This window comes from Balaenoptera physalus, assembly GCF_965194825.1.
Source record: "Balaenoptera physalus genome assembly, chromosome: 14".
NCBI lineage: Eukaryota > Metazoa > Chordata > Mammalia > Artiodactyla > Balaenopteridae > Balaenoptera > Balaenoptera physalus.
The window spans coordinates 53,889,178-53,910,817 of record NC_138893.1 but is presented as its reverse complement, the minus strand read 5'-3'; the positions used below and the strand labels follow the sequence as shown (position 1 = coordinate 53,910,817).

The following is a 21,640-nucleotide window of genomic DNA, read 5'->3' as shown; positions in this document are numbered from 1 at the left end:
ACCAGTTCATCTATTTTTACTTTTGCTGCCTGTTTTTTTGGTGTTATATCCAAAAAATCAGTGCCAAATCCAATGTTATGAAGCTTTTCCCACTATGTTTTCTTCAAAGGGTTTTATAGTTTTAGGTCTTTATCCATTTTGAGTTTATTTTTGTATATGTTATAAGGTAAGGATCCAACTTTATGCTTTTTACATGTGGTTATCCAGTTTTCCCAACACCATTGGTCTTTTCCCCTGTTGAATGGTCTTGGCACCGTTGTCAAAAATTGTTTGGCCATATATGTGAGGGTTTATTTCTGGACTCTCTATTCTATTCCATTATTCTATGTGTCTGTGTTTATGTCAGTACCACATTGGTTTTTTTAAATTTATCTTTAATTGATATAACTGGTTTATAACATTATTTAAGTTTTATGTGTGCATATTATATTTCTACTTATATATACAGTACAACATGCTCACCACCAAAAATCACCATACAGTTGATACCCTTTATCTCCCCCCCACCATTCTTAGTATCTATGTGTTTGGTTTGGTTTGTTCATTATTTTGTTCTTTTGGTTTTGTTTGTTATATTCCACACATGAGTAAAATCACATGGTATTTGTCTTTCTCCATCTGACTTATTTCACTTAACTATTAATACCCTCAAGTTTTATCCATGTTGTCACAAATGGCAAGATTTCATCTTTTTATGGCTGAATAATATTCCATTATATGTATATACCACATCTTCTTTATCCATTCATTGATGTGGAGAAAAGGGAACCCTTATACACAGTTGGTGGGAATGTAAATTGGTATAGCCACTATGGAAAACAGTGTGGAGATTCCTCAAAAAAATTAAGAACAGAACTACCATATGATCCAGCTATCCCACTTTGGGTATTTATCCAAAGATTACAAAAACTAATTGGAAAAGATATATGCACCCCATGTTCATTGCAACATTATTTACAATTGCCAAGATATGGAAACAACCGAAGTACCATATTGTTTTGATTACTGTAGCTTTGTAATAAGTTTTAAAATTAGAAAGTGTGATACCTCCAACTTTTTTCTCTTTTTCAAAGTTGTTTTGGCTATTTGGATTCCCTTGAGATTCCATATGAATATTAGAATGGATTTTTGTATTTCTGCAAAAAACACCATTGGGATTTTGATGGGTATATTAAATGTGTAAATGATTTGGGGTAGTATTGACGTCTTAACAATATTAAATCTTTGCCCTTTTATTTCTTAGATTTTTTCTTTTAAAAGATTTCTTCAATTCCTTATTTCTGAATTTAAAATGAACAACTGTCTATTTCACACTTATTTTGTCAAAAGGCACCAGCCACTGTGGTTGAAATAAAGGTACTATGAATAATTAAAAGTTTTAGCCACAGATGCTATTTTCAAGAAATCTGTAGTCTAGTGGAGGAGGTAAAAAATATTTATATATAAATAAATACAGTACAGGTTATATAAAACTAGTTCTGTGAGAGCAGCCTATATAAAGTGCTATAGGAGTTTAGAAAAAGGCAGGATTACCCTCAGCTAGGCTTTGTAATACTGTTACCTCCAATGTGAAGTTGGATATCCTTGTGTTTATAGTGGTCTTGGGCACCTAAGGAAACCCACAGTCATTACTGAGAGCAGATGAGAAATTCAGGAAGTCTTCTGATTGAAATTGGGTTGTGGATGATAATTGGAATAGTATAAACTTTTAATTTCCAACTAGTAGAAGGATATAAGAAACACTTGTTATTGACTGGGGCAGCTTGCATTCGTCTTTTAATGTTTTAAAAACTATACATGTGTAATGGAAAACTATAACAGCAAGTGCTGATTATAGATACTGGTAAATTAAGTATAATGGTAATAATAATCATTTGGTACTTGCACTTTAGGCTTAATTTCCAAGTACAGTAATAACAATTAGATGTACTGGTAAGAGTCATTTGTGGTAAGTTTGTTGTACATTTTTAATACTTTATTTAACTCTTGATATGTATTCAGGCTTCAAACTTTGTTGTTTTCCTATTCTTTAACCTGTTGGTCTGCTTAACAGTATTGAAGGTAACATTGACATACAGTAAACATTGTATTAAGCACAACAATTCATACTTGGTTAATGTAGAAAGTAATGATATACACGAAGTAAGAAGGTTTCTTTTTAGGTAACTGACCTTAAAGAGTATAAGCATTTAACATGGTGGAGCCATTTTCCCTAAGACTTGCTGGCATTTAAAATAATAAGACATAGGAGAGTGGTATTTAAATCAATGAGTTGCATCTTGTCAGCTCTTTTTAGCTTATTGCTTGAAATGTCAGTAAGCCATGGGTAGCGGACATGACTATAGCTATAGGCCCATGTTCTGCTCACATAGGCCTTTCTAACATAATTATTACAAAACCTGCATGCATACATATGCTTCTTCTAATTTCCAGATTTTCTATACTATATGGTGTGAATTTTTTAAAAATACCATTTAAATTTGGAGAATCCCAGTACAGCGTGGGAATGGTCTTGAATTTAGACAGGAACAGCTCTAAAATGTCACCCCTTCAGTTTTGTATCACACTCCTTAAATCTAGACCATCTTACCTTTCCCAAGTGAAACTTATTTTTTCTTTTATTTCCTTTCCTGAGGTGTTATCTCTTAAAAAGAAAATCTGCAGCTATGTAAGTGACCTTCCCCATTCTTATCCCCCCCAACCCAAACTCAAAGGTGATAGACTTTAGAGTTACAAAAGAAACTTTAAGAAATGTTAATCTTTATTTTTTGTTTAAAGTTTAACTTTATTAACTGTTTATTGCCCTGAGAACTAACTACCATGCTGATATAATTTTGTTGCTTCATTTATTCAGTAATGTCCTTGCTATTTTCAGGGATCAGTAGAGCTACTTTTGTATAGTTCTTAGAGAAATTTAATAATTCTATCAGGGGTCAGAAAACTATGACCTATTTCCAAATCCAGCCCACAGTCTGTTTTTGTAATGCCTGCAAGCTTAAAGAGGTGGTTTTGGAGGGGGAAAAAAGAGATGTTACTGTATGTGGCCTGCAAAACCTAAAATATTTACTATCTGGCCCTTGACAGAAAATGTTTTATTCTGTTTTGAATATCTTCATCAGGTTGTTGAGATTAAGAGAATGCTGAAAGTTACTAACTTCCATATCCTACTTACTATTCTCTTTGTTATTCTTCCTCTAACTGTGTATCAGAGCAACAACACAAGCAAATATAATTTAATGGCAGAACAGCTAGGATTATAGAGAAGAGGGTGGGAGAGGAACAAGGGAGATTTGGTTTGTAGAAGAAAAGTAAGATTCAGCATTTGCCCACCCTACTTTTTTAAACTTTTAACTTTCAAGTAATTTCACATTTATAAAAAAGTTAAAAGAATAGCACAGAAATTTTCATGTGCCAGTCACCATTTAACATTTTGCCACATTTGCCTTGTTAATTCATTCTCATTCTTTCTCTGTCATAGATACTACATGTAACACACACACACATTTTCCTGAACCACGTGAGAATAAGTTATGGACATCATACCCCTCATACCTCTTTACTCCTAAATATTTTCATGTTTATTTCTCTGTTTCCTAAGAATAAGGATATCCACTTACTTAACTACACAGGACAGTTACCAAAAATCAGGAAAGTTACTTTGATATATATCTAATCTATGAATCTCGTTTAAATTTTACCAATTGTCCCAATGACTTTAATAGTTTTTTACCCACTCCTTTAATCCAAAAATCCAATTTAAGATCACTCATTGAATTTGATTTTCACTACTCTTTAGTCTCCTTTGAACTAGAATGGTTCCTTAGCCTTTTATTTCTTAGTGACATTTACATTTTTGAAGAGTGCAGGTCATTCATTTTGTAGAATGTCTCTCAATTTAGGTTTTCTGATTGTTTGTTCATGATTAAATTCAGGTCATGATCTTTTAGCAAGAATATTAAGTAAGTGATGTATTCTTGTCAGTTTAGTAGGTGATGTTAACCTTGGCAAGGTTGATGTCCACTGGGTTTGTCCACTGAAATGTTACTATTTTTCCCCTTGTGATTAATAAGTAATTTGTACACAGATACGTTGAGACATGTATTTTTTTCCTCATCAAACTTTCATCATTTCAATTTTAGTATTGATGGTAGTTTCTTGCTGGAATAAGTTATTTTTCCAATTATTTGAAAATAGCGATCTTAATAACTCCATTATTTCTTTCACATTGTTTAGTTGGCTTTACACTGTGAGGAAGAGCTTTCTCTTTCCCTCTATTTGTTTGGAGTCAGGATTCTTATTCTATTCAATAGGTTATCATCTAGTGTCCCAGATCTGGTTAGTGGGAACCCCTTCAAGTTAACCTCTGTCATTTTTGACATGTCCCCATCATTTTTTGAACCCTTTCTTACTTTCTGGTACAGGATATTTTGGGTTCATTTTGGGTCTTTTCTGTGTTCCAATACTGGATTCCATTTTCGTAGGGGGAATCTGGTTCCTTTGGTGAGGAACTGTTAATGTATACACCTACTTTTTTGTCCAATCTACATACAGCTTCATTAACAAAGACCAGATGTTGGGCAATAATCAGCCCCTTATCTTCATTTATATCTAAGGATAAAGCAAAAAAATATCAAAATGCCAGCAATTCATGGCCACTGACATATCTATTCAGAATACTATGCAAAGAAGTGGATGGCAAGTAAAAGATACTGTTTTTTAACCTAAAAGTATGCTTGCTTGAGGAGAAAGATATTCACATGAGTTTCTGAAAATGTGTCACATTTCTTTGTGACTCTGAAAATGTAAGTAAAAATCATTTCTTTGATTTCAAATGGTTAGTTCAGGAGTCACAATTCAGTGATACATTCAGTATCTAGCATCTTTAATACCCTAAACCTATTTTTAATGATTTTTATTGAGGTAATATTTATACACAATAAAATAAATCCATTTTAGAGTACAGATTAATGGATTTTGGTAATTGTATACAGTTGATAACTGCCAGCACAGTCAAGGTGCAGGACAATTTCCTCACCTTAAAACGTTTTCTCATGCCCCTTTGTAGTCAATCCCTTTATTGGACCTACAGACCCAGGCAATCACTGTAGTTTTACCTTTTCTAGAATTTTATATAATAGGAATTATAGATATGTAGTCTTTTGTTTTTGACTTCTTTCACTTAGCATAATTTTTAAATATTCATTCCTGATTTTGTATATGATATTTTGTTTCTTTTTGTTGCTGAGTAGGTCTCTGTAGCATGGATATGCCACTGTTTGTTTATCCATTCATTTTTTTAATAGACTTTGAATTGTTTCCAGATGTTGACTGTTAGGCTTATTCACATAGCCTTTGGGCATATATTTTCGTTTCTCTGGGATAAATACCTAGAATTGGAATTACTAGGTAGTATTGTAATTGCATATTTAACCCTATGAAATACTATCATACGTTTCACCAAAGTGACTGAAACATTTTGCATTTCTATCAGCAATGTATTGGGAGTTCCAACGTTCCAAATTTTGACAACATTTGATATTGTTGGTCTTTTAAACTTTAGCCATTCTGGTTGGTCTGTAGTAGTATCTCATTGTGATTTTAATTTTCATTTCCCTGATGACTAGTGATGTTGCACATCTTTCTCTATACATACCCATGTGAAACATTGTATAAATCTTTAGCTGTTTTAAAAAAACTTATATTCTGTATAAAACCGCTTGTCAGTTTTTTCTCTTAAAATTCATGGGTTTTTGTCCTGTTCAAGAAATCTTTGCCTAATCCAATATCAAACACAGGAAAATTTCATATTTTCTTCTAGAAGTTTAGTAATGTTAACTCTTACATTTTGATTTATGATCCATTTCTAGTTAATTTTTGTATATGGTGTGTGAGTTAAGTGTTGAGGTTTATTATATTCTGTAAGATAATCCAGTTCTAGCACCATTTGTTGAAAAGAGCTCCTCTCCCCCTCCAAATTGAATTACTTTGGCATCTTTAAGTCAGTTGATCATATACGTGTAGGTGTATTTCTGAACTCTGTCCTGTGCCATTAAACTGTATGTCTATCCTTAACATCAATACCACAGTGTCTTGATTGCTATATCTTTATATCTTGAAATCAAGTAGTATGAATCCCCTAACTTTGCTTTCTTTTTCAAACTTGCTTTGCTAATCTAGATCCTTGACCTTTTATATAAATTTTAAAATTAACTTATTCTTTAAAAAAAAAAAAAAGCCCTTTAGAATTTTGATTAGGATTGCACTGAATCTGTAGATCAGTTTGGAGAGAATTGTCACATTAACAGTATCGAGCCTTCCAGTTTATGATCATGGTTTATCTCCTCTTTATTCACATCATCTCTAATTTCTCTTAGCTTTGTAGTGTCATTTCCCTTCAGCCTGAAGAATTTTCTTCAGCATTTCTGGTAGTACAGAGAGATAGTACTTTAAGTTGTTGAGAAAAGTTGTAAACTTATTTGGAAACATCTTTTGGATGTTTGTTTCTTTGCCATTCCCCCAAAAGTAGTAAAAGATAAAAGAATATATTATATGGATTATGTAGTTTGAGATAACCAAAAGCTTAATAAAGAATTGGAGGTCTTTTCTGGTTGAAGAAGATCTCAGCCCATTCAGTATATCTTTTACAGCTTTGGGTGATGAGTCATTAGACCACAAAGTGTTGACGGCTTGCTGCAGCTCCCTTTTCCTCTACCTCTCCTTACCACTCTCACAGCTCCCTTAAAAGGATGTTGGAAAATTGACATAAACTGGTGAGGCTACCAGAGAACATAGCAACTGGAGACAGACGGCCTACACTTTCCCCTGAAAGCCGTATACAGAATTAAGTTTTAAGTTTTACACACACATATGCACACATTCTTCATTTTGCCAGCTCTAGCAGTTAGAAAATAAACATTCTTTTCATGACAGTAAAAATGTAAAATAATAAATATGTGGGAACTATATGAATAAACAACAGAATTTTGAGATTCATTAAATTTTAAGATAAATGTAAAGCAGTTACTAAAAGAGAAGACCGAATATTTTTAAGGATGTTACTTCTTCCTGAATTACTTTCTAAATAAATATAATCCTATTCAGATCAAAACACGTCTTCTTTGGAGAGCTGGTGGTGGTGGGAACAGCATTGACTGAGTGATTTTAAATGCAGTCTGAAAGAATAAAGCTAGAATAACCAGGACATTTTGGAAAATATAAATAACAAGTGGGGTTTGCCTTCCCAAATACAAAGACTTTTTATAAATATGTAATAATTTTTTAAAGTATGATACCGATGATGCTTTTTTCAGTTCCTTATTAAGGAGAGAGCATGTAAAAAACATAATGACTACTCCCTACCCCAGAGGTACAGAATCAAAAGCTCTGGGAGTATGTTCTAGGCATGTATGCTTTTAAGAAGCCCACAGTAGATTCTGATATGACAGAATCACCTCTGGCTATGAACCAACCAGTCTAGGTAGACCAATTCCTGAATCGTGAAGGAAGCAACTCGTCGGTGATATAAATTCCAGTTCTGATCTCAAGCTTTATTCCTATTTAGTTCTGGGCCAAGAACTTGTTTAATAAATAGGGATAATAAATGCAAAGAACAGTGGTTTTTTATTTACAGAAGAGTATGTCACATCATTTTGTTGTTTTTTGCCACACCATACATAATGATTCCTTTTAGAATTCATGTATGAGGGAGGGGAAATGACATGAATTGTTTTAACTTCCTATCTCCTGACTATTGTATTAGCTTTTTTAGCTCTGTGTCATAGGAACTTTTTTGTTCGTGTTGATTAATTTTGGTGTTCTTAAGTACAGTGAGGGAGGATGAGCTGCATTTTGTTTATGCACCATTGCTATAAATTTTTAACTTGGTGGCCAGATGCACTTGAAAAGAGTATATGATTTTGTGGTATATTTTTCATCTTTGGTTATTATTTGGTTAGGATTATTTTAATCAAAACAACTATTTAACTGGTGAAATTATTTTAAAATAATTATTTAAACTCGGGGAATAATTATCTTAAGGGCATACAGTAAATGGAGAATCATTTGTTCAAAAAAAAAAAAAATCTAGTAAATCTCAGTAAGAACAAGAGTCAGTGACATTTGACCCATGACCCACTCCCACCCACTTCCCTGAGCTCAGTTTGAGGGACTCTCTACTCTGAACAGGAGGGGCAGACTGTGGGCCTCTTTTATACATTCTAGATTCTTGTTGCAGAAGCCTTCATGCAGGCAGGCGAGGTCAAAAGGCCTGTAGGGCCCCCTTCCCTCACTCAGCCTTTACTGTGAGTGGAAGTCTACTCTAGGCACAGCAGGCTGAGAATAGTAGGCCCCAGTTGCTGGGCCAGGCCTCATTCATAAGGCAGAAGTTCCATCCAGGAGGGGCAAGTCATCCGGCACCCCCACTCATAGAGCACAGATGTCACTCTGAGAGAACTGGGTCACTGTCGCAGCCCCCAGTGTCTGTGCAGAGTGGCACAAAGGTTCTTCCTAAGGGAGAGGCAGGCCTTAAAAACAGATAACTCTGTAGCTCTCCCAAGGAGACTGACTTTATTTGGAGCAGAGCTTGCGAAAAGATGTTGAAAATTATGAAGATCTTTGTGGTGAACAGTTAAAAGGAGGCTGGTAGCTCCATGATACTAATAGCAACAAGTGAAATAGCAGACAAGTTAGAAGTTTAAAAGAGAGAACCAGGAAAAAGAGGAAGTGCACTCCTGGGGTTGGAGCAAGCCTCAAATGCTGGCAACATACTGCCCCTGCAACGAGGCTCCACTTTTATTGGATCAGACTGAATGCAATTTATGCCCCAGGGTGTGGCAAAAACAGTAGAACAGTTAGTAGAGACTAACAGCTGGGTTTGTGACACCGCTATAGGCAGATCAACCAGAAGCTTATAAAGGAGAGACCCAAGAAAAAAAAACTGCCAAAGAGCTAAATTCATAGTTATTCCTGGTGGACAGAGAGACTGTGCATGCTCAAGATAGCATCCTCTGAGAAGTGCAGTCAGAGGCTGCACACTGCTGGGGAACTAGAGATAAAGAGGGACATTTTCTAATGAGAAAAGGGTCAGTCTATAACTATAAATGTATTGTCTTCTAACAACAGAGCCCCAAAATGCATGAAGCAAAATGCTACATACAGAATTGAAGGGGGAAATAGACAATTCAACAATAATAGTTGGACACATCAATAGCCCACTTTCAGTAATGGATAGAGCGTCTAGGCAGAAGATCAACAAAGATGGAAGACTTGAACAACACTATGAATCAACTAAACTTAGCAGATGACATCTATAGAACACTCCACCCAACAAGAGCAAAATATTCATTCTTCTCAAGTGAACATGAAACACTCTCCAGGAGAGACCATATGCTGGGGCATAAAAAAATAAATTTTAAAGAATTGCAATTATACACAGTATGTTTTCCAGTCACAGTGGAATGAAATTAGAAATCAGTTACAGAGGAAATGTGAGGAATTCACAAATATGTGGAAATCAAACAAAGCATTTCTAAATAACCAATAGATCAAAGAAGAAATCACAAAGGAAATTAGAAAATAGTTTGAGATGGATAAAAACAAAACCAAAACATACCAAAACTTATGAGATATAGCTAGCAGTGCTTAAAAGGTAATTTATAGCTACAAATGCCTACATTAAATGAAAAAGATCTCAAATCAATACCCTAACTGTCCACCTTGGGTCTAGAAAAAGAAGAGCAAACTAAATCATAAATAAGCAGAAATAAGGACATGAGTAGAGCAGAAATAAATGAAATAGTAAAATAAAGAATATCATCAAACCAAAAGTTGGTTCTATGAAAAGATCAATAAAATTGATAAATCTTTAGTGCTGAGCAAGATAAAAAGAGAGAAGATTCAAATTACTAAATTACAAGCAATATAGGAGAGACCACTACTAACCTTATGACAATAAAAAGGATTATACGGGGAATACTGTTGATAATATGTATGCCAAAATATTAGATAATTTAGATGAAATCAGTGTAAATGCCTAGAAAGACACAAACTACTGAAACTGACTTGAGGAGAAATAGAAAATCTGATCAGACATATGTTGCAGGTTGAATTGTGTCCCCCCAAAAAGATAATGTTGAAGTTCTAACCCCTGGTATCTGTGAACATGACCTTACTTGGAAATGGGGTCTTTTCAGATGTAATGAAGTCAAGATGGAGTTATACCAGATTCAAGTGGGCCCTAAATCCAATAACTGGTATCCTTATAAGGAGAGAGAGTTGGAAACACAAACACACACACAGGGAAGAAGGGCATGTAAAGATGGAGGAAAAAATTGGAGTTATGCTGTCACAAGCCAGAAAACACCAAGGACTGCTGGAAACCAGCAGAAGCTAGGAAGAGGCAAGGAAGGACTCTTTCCTAGAGCCTTCAGAAGGAGCCTAGACTTCTAGACTCCAGAGCTTTGAGAGAGTACAGTTTGTGATAATATAGTAGCCCTAGGAAATTAATACGACCTAGAACAAGTAGAGATTGAATTAGCCATTTTAAAACTTTCAAAAAAGAAAAGCCTATGGCTAGATGTCTTCACTGGTGATTTCTACCGGATATTTTTAAAAGAATTAATACCAGTTCTTCACAAACTTGTCTAAGATAAAGACGGAAGATTTCCTCATTCTGTAAAACCAGTATTATTTGAAAATCAAAACCAGGCAAAGACACAAAAAAACAAAACTACAGACCAATATCAGTAGTCCGTAGAACTACACACCAGTATCACCACCAAAAATCCTTAACACAATATTAGCAAACCAAATCCAGCAACATATAAAAGCTATTATACACCATTATTAAGTGAGATTTATCTCAGGAATGCGAGGTTGGTTCAACACCCCAAAATCAATTAATGTAATACAATGTATTAATAGAATAAGTGGCAGGAATCACATGATCATCTCAATAGATGCCTCCCCAAAAAGCACTTGGCCAAATCCAACACCTTTTCATCATGAAAACGCCCAACAAACTAGGATAGCAGGGAACTTCTTCTACCTGACCTATGAAAATACACAGCTAACATGGTACTTAATAATAAAAGACTGAACAGTTTCCCCCTAAAATCAGGAACAGGACAAGGACGTCTACTCTCACCATCTCTGTTCGGCGTTTTACAAGAGGTTCTATCTTTGGAAGTTAAGCAATAAAAAGAAACCAGAGTTATCCAGATTGTAAAAGAAAGTAAAAGTATCTGTATTTGCAGATGACATGATACTGTATATAGAAAATCCTAAGGAATCTACAAAACACTATTAGATTAATAAGCAAGTTCAGTAGAGTAGCAGAATACAGCATTTTAAAAAAATAGTTGTATTTCTATACATTAGCAATGAACAATCTAAACAAGAAATTAAGAAAATTCCATTTACAATAGCTTTAGAAAATAAAATATTAGGAATAAATGTAACAAAAAGTGGAAGACTCATATACTGTAAATGACAAAACACTGTTGAAAGAAATTAAAGAAGATCTAAATTAAAGGAAAGGCATCCCGTGTTCATGGATTGGAAGTCTAAATGTTATGAAGACAGCATTTTCTCCCAGATGATCTGTGCGTTCCCTGTCAAGACCCTAGCCGGTTTCTTTGCAGAAATTGACAAGTTGATCCTAAAATTCATATGAAAATTCAGGGGACCCTGAATAGCGAAAACAGTCTTATAAAAGAATACATTGACAGGACTCACACTTCCCAATTTCAAAACTTACTACAAAACTATAATGATCAACATAGTGTGTTACTGGCATAAGGACAGATGTGTTGAGATCAATGGTATAGAATTGAGATCCAGAAGTAAAATTTATGGCCAGTGATTTTTCACAAAGGAAGTTGGACCCCTTCTTATACAGAAAAATTTAGTTGAAATGGATTATAGATCCAAAAGTAAGTCCTAAAACGATAAAATTTTTAGAAGAAAACATAGGAGAAAATCTTCACGACCATGGGTTAACCACTAGTTTTTTAGATACAATACCAAAAACACAAATGACAAAGAAAAAATAGACAAATTGGAATTCATTAAAATTAAAACCTTTTGTACTTGTAAACAGTAGCATCAGTGAAGTGTTAAGAAGGCTTATGGACGGGAGAAAATATTTGCAAATTATGTCTGATAATGGACTTGTATCCAGAATATATCAAGAATTCTTACAGCTCAACAATAAAAAGATATATAGCCCAATTAAAAACTGGGCAAACTGTATGAGTATACATTTCTCTGAAGGAGATATTTGGCCAGTAGCACACAAAAAGATGCTTAACATCAGTAGTCATTAGGGAAATACAAATCTAAATCACGAGATACCACTTCTCGTATATTAGGATGGTGTAATCAAAAAAATAACAAATGTTCATGAGTATGTAGAGAAATTGGAACCCTCATTGCTGTTGGGAATATAAAGTGGTGTAGCTACTTTGGAACATAGTTTGACACTTCCTCAGAATGGTAACATAGTTACCATATGATCCAGAAATTCCACTCCTAAGTATATATCCAAGAGAAATGAAAATACGTATCCACACAAAAACTTGTACACAGATATTAAAAGCAGCGTTATTCATATCACAGTAGACAAAAAGTAGGAACAACCCAAAAAAGTTCATCAACTGATGAATGAATAAAATGTTGTATATCCTTACAATGGAATGTTATTTGGCAGTAAAAAGGAAGTAAATACTGATATATGCTACAACTTGGATGAACCTTGCAAATATTATTCTAGGAAAAAGAACTCAATCACCAAAAAACCAAGTATTGTATAATTCCATTTATGTGAAATTTCCAGAATTAGTTAAGTCTTATAGAGACAGAAAATAATACAGTGGTTGACCAAGGTTGGGAGAATGGGGAGTGACTGTTACTGGGTGCAGAGTTCCCTTTTGGGATACAAAAATGTTCTAAAGTTAGATTATGGTGATAGTTCCACACTTCTGTGACTATACTAAAAAAGCATCGACTTTACTTTAAATGGGTGAATTGTATGGTGTGTGTATTATATCTCAGTAAAACTCTTTAAAAACAAAATGAATAGATGTGACTTTAATTATTAGGAACCATCTAAAAGTAAGCTGTATATTTCAGAGTACAAGTTGATAAAATTGGTGTTTGGTTCAATAAAGAATATGTAGCAACTGCCTTACTGAATGCTAGGTTAGTTGACCTGTGTTGATTTAGGTTAGAAAGTAGCCTGAATGCTACATTAAACATAGTTTAAGTATAGATATTCTGTTCAAAGTCTGACTACACTGACTGAATGTAGGGCTAAGGACTTAAGTATAGTTGTGCCATGTAATGTCTGATTTTTGAAAATCAATAAACAGTGAAATGGCATTAAAGTATAATGCAAATGAGGATTTTATCGAACTCTCTAATACCTGTTCCTGGTACATTTTAAATGTTAAATCTGTATCAAAATTAGATTATTTTTTGTGATTCATTTTTAAAAGTTACTTTCTTAATAATTTCTTTAATCCATAGAAGAGAATGTTGGCAAATACAACTATAATAGAGGTTTTTGTAATGATTCATAACATTTAAAATATTTTGTTTAAAAAATTTTAAACTAATTATGTGGCAAACTTAATATGTCTTACATGGAAATGTTAAGGGATCGTTGTTTTAATTCGAGTGTGCAAGAGTTCTTCATAGTGAACTATTTACAATATATAATTGATGCTGAATGTGTCTTTGCAAAATACATATTTTGGTTGCACTGTTGACACAGACCGGTGATGGGGAAATCATAGAAAACCAACTGCAGATATTATGCAGATATTATTGGGTGTACTTAAAATTTTTGAGGAAATCATTTGTGGATTGTAACATGCCTTTGGTATCTTGTTTACTTCCTTTTCATTGTGCCAAGGTATGTCCCATTTTCTTATTTAGAGCACTTTTAAGTTTTTCATGTTATAAGTAAATGTATGTGTTGATACATTGCAGTGAAGAAAATTATATGCACTTGAACTCTTAAAAGATGTACTTTTTCTTCTTACTCTTATATTCTACCATCATAGTTTCCTGTTTATTAGCTGCAAGGGTGGAAGTAAGTGTAAAGCTTTGTCAGCCTAGTCCAGTGCTCCTGCAGTCTGAGAGCATATTCTGGAAGTCATCTAGTGCAGCATTTTGAAACTTTGTGATTAGGACACACATTTTTATATTGCAAACATTATATATATATGTGTGTGTATATATATATATAAGTATTTTATATATATATAAAATACTGAAATTTTTACCCTTAAGATACTGAACTGTTTAACTCTTATAATGCAGTGCACTCTGTTTTTCAGTTTTTTTCTTCTAGTGCTAGTTTTGACCTGCTAATTTCACAACCCACTAAAGATTTGAAAGTTACCATTTATAAAATAGTACTCTAGGGACAGAATTAGGAATTCAGGTACGTTATTTTTGAGTTTTCCCTCCTAATGGCCCATTTGAAATGTTTGTTTTGTGTCTAGAGAAAATATCTCATACTAGGAGGGCAAACATGATTCTCAAATGAGATTTGGTGTTTAAAATATCTTTTTATCTGAGTTGGGTTGTCTATAAACTGTTGCTGTAGTGTAATAAGAACCGATGTATTTGAATGTTCAAAGAAATTTTCCCTTTAGTAATTATAGTTCAATTAGAGTTAACCTATACATTTAAACAAAACTCATAATCAAAAAACATGGATAAAAACACCCAAAGCATATTTTTATATTCATTTTGCTTTTTGTACTTTTGTGGAGATAAATATTATCCTGAAGTTTTAAAATATTTTAATTGTATTAAAATGATTTGTCTTATCTGTTACTAACATTTGTCTTTGATTTTGGATCTGTGCTTTTGATATTGAATGGGGAAAGATTTTTGTGCAAATATTTCACCAAATATTTTTGCAGGGACACTTAGTCGGTCTGGATGAACCAGCTTCGGGAGCTGGGCAAGAAGCTCTGCTTAAACGAGAGCAAGCAAAACTCATTCGATTCGAGAGACAAGCAGAAGAGTTCCTCAATGCAGTCTTTTGTAGAAAAGGTTGGTTCCAGTGAAGAATGACATTTAGCATCTGCTTGTCTTATCTTAGTCTCCTTAATTTCAATGTCATTTTTAAAAAGAATTACCTTTAAAAACATTTTTCTTTATTGATAGTATACTTTATAATTCTCTATATTCCTTTGGTCAAGTTAAATTTGGAATAAGGTGAGGCAACCCCTCTCCCTCCTTTTTGCTCTGCAGTGATGGTGCCATGTAAGATTTAGTTAAATAATTCTTAAAATTGTTATGAAAGTGTGAAAATTGTAAGGTCTCAGTAGTTCTATATTTTGTTAGACAATTTTTCTTACACAAATAGTCACTGTTGGGAGTTCCCTGGTGGCCTAGTGGTTAGGAATCCAGGCTTCCACTGCCGTGGCCCAGGTTCATTCCCTGATCGGGGAACTGAGATCCTGCAAGCCACGCAGAGCGGCCAAAAAAAAAAAAAAAGGTCACTGTTTTAGCCACTGATAATCATAAAGCAAACTGTGTAAAATTTTAGTAATTCCTCACTGAAATTTCATTTGGAGAAAAAAATATATAAAATTTTATCTGAAAATTAGAATTGCAAACTTTTTTTCTCCTTGATACAGCCTTGTTTTACTAAAAAAATTTAAATTATTAAAATTAGAGAAATTCTTTCTAAATGAATTTGTATTCCTTAGTTATGCCATCCCTCTAGTTCCAAGATGGAGGTTACTATGATAGGGTCTAAAGAAGTTTTTTACAAACTTCTGATAATGCTGAATATCCTTATTTCATCTTCAGCAGACTCAGTGATTCCACTTTCTTTAATATTTCTTCACATGTTCTAGTTTACACCTCTCATTCCTTTGGAAATTCCCTTCTTCTTTCTGAAGTTTGAGGGGTGATTTTTGCCTGTACACTAGTTAAAAGTCTGATAAGTGCAGATTCTAATGGGTTGGTTACACTTGGAGACCAGCTGAGCTTTTGGTTAATGTGATCAATATTTTCAAAAAGGAGTGAGTATGAGGTGAAGTGACATATGCAATTAAGGAATGCATAAGATTTTTGTTTCCAGAGATACTTTTTTTTCTTCTTCTTCCATCAGATCCCCAGGTAAAATTAAATCTTTTAGTACTTCTCACTTCTCTTTTAATATCCTCTAGTACGCTCTCACCTAAAGCTCCCAACCAAGGCTTCCATGCTCACCATATCATTTCCATAAAGTACCCTGATTCCAAAATTATGTTCAAAAGGTTAGTTTTATGAACATTTGATTATTTTATTAAAGTGACTCACATTTAACATATAAATGACTGATAGATCAGTTCTTTCAGCTTATTAACTAAATAAAATATTTTTCCAGCTTCTCTGCTACTCCTCTCCTTTAGGATGTTTACTGAGTCATGGGTCTAATGCTGCAGGAAAATGCATTATCTGAAAAGAGGAACTCCTCTGCCTAATTTACATGGATGAACCACTTTTCATCCACTCTTTGCTTAGGGGGAGTTAATGAGGTTAATCACAAGCGGATTGATGAAGAGAATTCTAACCTGCTTCTCTACTAGTCCCATCCCTTTGTCATGTAGGTATAACTTAGGTTAAAATTCTTGTAAATTTTCTTATTTAGAAATTTAATTTGGGGCACATACCCTTTTGGAGAGGAATTCTTACCTTGGGCTCAGTCTTGAGAGATGAGAATCCTCTGAAATTGTATGTAAAGTTAAGTTTGTATATTTGTCTGTCTACTGGCATATGATGCTCAGAAAAAGAACTATTGCTTCGCAGTTGGAAGTTTCCCCTTTATGTATTAATATTGTTATTTTTAGATATTTTATTAATCCTCTTGGAAATGTCTCAAAGGTGGGCATTAGTAGTCTTCAAATTAATACCAAAAATGTTCAGTATCCAGAGATATAACAGGCAGTTTAATCTGCGGAGAATATTTTGTTTTTAATAAATAATTCAGGTATTTGGATTTAGTCCTTTGTTTCTAAGTATTGCAAATTGTATGTTTTAAATAATGGAGTATGAACAGGTAATATATAGCTGGGTAGAAACATTAGATGCAAATAAAAGTAGGCTTTTGTGGTATGGACACTATAATAAATTACAGTTTAAGAACAGTAAACCTTCTACAGCTGTCATAATCATTTCTTTTCAGCTTGCTTTGTCAGTTGTCTCAGAAAATTTGACACTTTCCTAAAAGTTAGGTTTGCATTTTAAAAACATAACAGGTGGCTATGATGTAGCATTCACATGTTTTTTCTGTAGTTTTAACTTTGACCTGATTTGTTGTTTTTATTTGACTCAATTGTGCATGTTCCCCTAAGCATGGCTAGGTTTATAGATATTGTGTTTTAAGTAAATGAAAGAATGAAATGTGTTCAAGAAACTTTCAGAAGACGTAGAAATTCAGATGGCAGCGATGTCATCAATTCGTAAACTTGAATTGTTTCTTGATTATATTAGTTATTCAATAAAGAGGCAAAATATGCTGCAGGCATTTAAAGCTCAAAAGTAGCAATTTATGGTCTTTATCCTAAAACCTTTGACTCTTTACAAGTCTCTTTAATATTTATTAATCTAGTTAAACACAGAGACATCTCATAAATTACTTCATTTTGCTTCCTTTTTGGAAGCTTTCTTTATTATATATTATCCAACCTTTCAGAGGTTAAAAAGATACAATAACATATTAAAACATTAAATTATATACAGTCATTCAGAGGATTGTATGCTGTGCAAGAAAAAAATGGATCTTAAATAGAAATATTGATAAGAAAACCCAGTGGATAGAGAGATTGAAAAAAGCAGTATATGGCTAAAAATGTTTATTAAAACATTTAAGGAACCATTGTCAGTGATTGTAGTAACTTCTGAACCTTACCTAGTTGAGTACCTTTATCCTTAAACCATCTAGCATACTCAGTCTCTATTTATAGAGAGGAAACTTAAGGTTAAAAATACTTCTTAATAGAACAGAAATGTTATTATTGGTAGAGCAAACCTCGTTAAAGTCCACAAAATTAAATAAATATTCTGACTTTATGACTATCTTCTGATCCTGAATGTTGTCCTTCAGAAAAAAAATTGTTCTTGGAAGTCCTGTGTGATTTTAATGTGTTTGTTTTTTTGTGGTGTTTTAGATATTAATAGCTATTAGTCGGTTTTGCTGACTAAATCAAAGTTCCTTACAGCTCCAAAATATTATAGGTAAAGTAATTGACCTTCTATGGTTAATCTTTAAAAGAGCAAGGAAACTCAGGTTTTCTGAGACCCATCTTCTAAAGCCTAGGAAGTATGGGAAGGAAGTATAAAGGTCACGGGTGGAACATTTTAATCAAGGGTCTGCCGCTAACCATCTGTACAAATTTGAAGAGGCCACTTACTCTTTAGATCACATTTATCTCATTTATTGTTTTTTTTTTAAGAACTATTTGTTGATTGATTTGATTGATCCATTTATTACTCAACTAATATGAATGTATACTTTACACCAAGATTAGGTGCTGAGTATACACGGGTAAACAAACATAATCTCTGCTTTTCTCAAAAAGCGTTTAGTCTCCCTGATAGTGTGTTAATGACAGAGATGTGATGGTAATATATTTACACAAAACATTTTCCATCTTATTTTACTTTCAAGGTCCCTTCCAGTGCTGAAAGTTTTATGAGTTAATGAATTCATATGGTCTTTATTTTAAAATTAACATTGATTAGAAATTGATAACTTAGATGTTTATTTTATTGCTTCCCTATCTATTGTGTTCAGTGGTTGGTAGAGTGTAAAGAACTTATGAAAAGTACATGGTCTTAGGCTTTGGAGATTTGGCATTTAAACTCAGCGCAGAGGATCTAAAAGTGTGGTCCCCTGACCAGCAGTATCTAGAAACTTGTTAGAAATGCCAGTTCCTGAGCTCACTCTAGAACTGCTAAATCAGTAACTCTGGAGATAGGACCCAGCAATCTGTTTTTACAGGCCCTCGAAGTGATTTTGATGAATATTAAAGTGTGACAACTATTGCCCTAGCCGATCATGAATCTTAATATTATCTCTTTTATAATCTTGATATGCCTTCAGTCTTTTAGCAGAAAGTAAATTAAGCCTCATGAACTGAGCATTCCATTCTTCAATTATATAGGAAGCTATGGTTGAGGAAAGATCTAGGGGAAACCAGTTGTAATCTGTAGGTGGTAAACAGGGGAGTAATTATTTCATTTAAAAAGGGTTTTGGGATTTCTGTATCAGGTAAGTGATTCTTGCCCATAAGATATACTATTGGTTATCCCTTTATTTGACTTCATAATCGGGGGCGGGGGTGGTGTTTAGAAATAATTTTATTAAAATTTTATTTTTAAAAATCTGCAACTTTTATAAGCCTGGAGATTAAAAATATAACTCTAAGAGGGAATACTATTTTTAGGATATTGCATTTTAAGAAAAAAAATAAAATGAAATTTTGTTTGCTTGAAAGCTGTCTCTTTTTAGTACATTGTCCCACTTTAAAAGTAAATAAATCTTTGTTTACAGACAGTCCCTGGGTCTCCGACCCCAATATTCCCCTAGTGGCCCGTGAGATCATGCAGCGAATGATCCAACAATTTGCTGCTGAATATACCTCAAAAAATAGCTCTACTCAGGACCCCAGCCAGCCCAATAGCACAAAGAACCAAAGCCTGCTGAAAGCATCTCCAGTCACCACCTCTCCCACGGCTGCAACTACTCAGAACCCTGTGCTCAGCAAACTTCTCATGGCTGACCAAGACTCACCTCTGGACCTTACTGTCAGAAAGTCTCAGTCAGAACCTAGCGAACAAGGTATGGTTTGATGTCAAGATCTCCTCTGTCCAATTAGAATACTTTTAATTTGGGGAGAAAAAAAAAGTATTGGCAAGTAGGGCACCAGAAGCAATAATAGGATAAACTAATGTGATTTTTAAATTATTCCTGACTCTGCAGTGATAGAGAAGAAGTATAAATTGGCTACTTTACCCATCAGTAGTTCGTAGTTATGATTGATGTACCACCCAGAAAGTTAGGTGGTTACAGCTGTTACTTGATATTTGTAGAAGTATTTCACACTTTCCCAAGCATTGTCATATCCATTGTTTTTAAAACCCCTTTGCAAAATTAACTTTCCCCCCTTTCCATCAATGTTTAGGATTAGCACCTATCTGAGAAATAAATGCATCTGTCAGATAGAAGTTATATTCTGCAGATGAGATCATGAGGCAAAAATATGTGTTATTTGCATTTTAAAAAAAGAAACTCATGAGGTTAGAAATATTGAGAAGACAGTAGACACACTCCAGGTTGTTAACTGTATTCAGTATTTTATGAATACACACACATACATACATATACTGTATTATAAACTAATTAGAGTATTTTCAAAAGGTAATTTGTTGGTGAGGATCCTAGTTAAGTGAAGAGGTTAAGAGGGTGTCAGTTTTGCATAGCAGATACTTCTTGAGTCTTTGAAAAGTTACTCTCAAGTAAATTAAATATCCGTGTTGCTTTGTGATCTCATTTTACCTTTAATTTCACAAAGATGAAGTGAGCATTTCAACTCTGCCACTGTTTGAACCACTACAAATTGTAAATTGGTGATATCTACTGCTGAGATTTTATTGCCATAGAAATCTCATAAAAGTGTGGATTTATTGGCGAGAAATACATGTTTATTTTGCAAAGTAAGTTTAATTCTTCTAAGAACCTCTTTGAAAGAACTTTATTTTGCTTATTTTAAGTTGTTTATGAAGGAATGACACTTAATGGACTGGCTTTAGTTGCTTATCAAAGGATATTTTTCTGAATATCTTTCCTTTGCCTTCTTTCTCTTTCTGTGTAGTGAACAGCAATCAAAATCTCGTAAGTTCTGAAAGATTTCCTAGCAGGAGGCCTCCTAGACCTCCTAGTTGTACCTTTGGTTATGGTGTTTGTAAAGTTGTTCTTTTCTATTTTATTGAGGATTGTTTTCTTTACCACAGATTGGTAACTTTCATTAAAAATCTGTTTGCTCTAAATATTGCATTACAAGCTTTGGGTTTACAATAGAATAACAGCATAGAGGTTGTATCTAAAGTATTAATAATGGAGATTAACATACAAAAATACAAACTGGTCTAACTTCTTAAGGCTAGTGTTATGCTTGAGAGGTATGTTGTGTTGACGGCATGCTCTTACCAAGAGAAATTTGAACTAGATGATAGGATTATAGTATATAAACCTTAAATGAAACAAAATTTTTAAAAGTATATTTCCTAATGAATTTTAATGTGTTTTCAACTTAAATCACAATATTTTCAGTGGTAGATTTAAAATATGTTGCCTATAATATGATTAGACAGACTATGAAAATAGTACTGTCTTTGGCTGGAAATATTTTAAGCAGTGCATTTGCTTGTTAGGTATCTAATTGGGTTAGATGGCTAATGGGATACTTGGTTCTATAAGATTATAATTACGTTTTTAGAAATATTAGTGACTAAAGGACAACACTGTGTATGAGTTGTGGGCTTTTTTTGGTTTATAAATTCAGCTGCATATTTATTTCTAACTGCTGAAATAGGGAGTTACAGTGTCCTCAGATACAAGTCCCAAGTGGGT

General features: G+C 33.7%; 1 protein-coding gene across 21 annotated transcripts in view; it reads left to right on the top strand.

Moving 5' to 3' along the window:
• Positions 1-21,640, top strand: part of LCOR (ligand dependent nuclear receptor corepressor) — a 135,774-nt gene that overhangs the window by 71,823 nt on the left and 42,311 nt on the right. For 14 of the 21 annotated variants that reach the window (XR_014253087.1, XM_082423625.1, XM_082423614.1 and 11 more), the window contains 2 exons: positions 14,934-15,066; positions 19,562-19,849. The exons of 2 other annotated variants lie outside the window; for them this stretch is intronic. Coding sequence is in view for 18 of the 19 variants with exons in the window: in XM_082423625.1 (XP_082279751.1) it covers positions 14,934-15,066; positions 19,562-19,849 (421 nt within the window). In the remaining variant the exon portion in view is untranslated. The remainder of the gene's footprint in view (positions 1-14,933; positions 15,067-19,561; positions 19,850-21,640) is intronic. 5 more of the 21 variants (XM_082423629.1, XM_082423612.1, XM_082423628.1 and 2 more) reach the window with 1 other exon arrangement.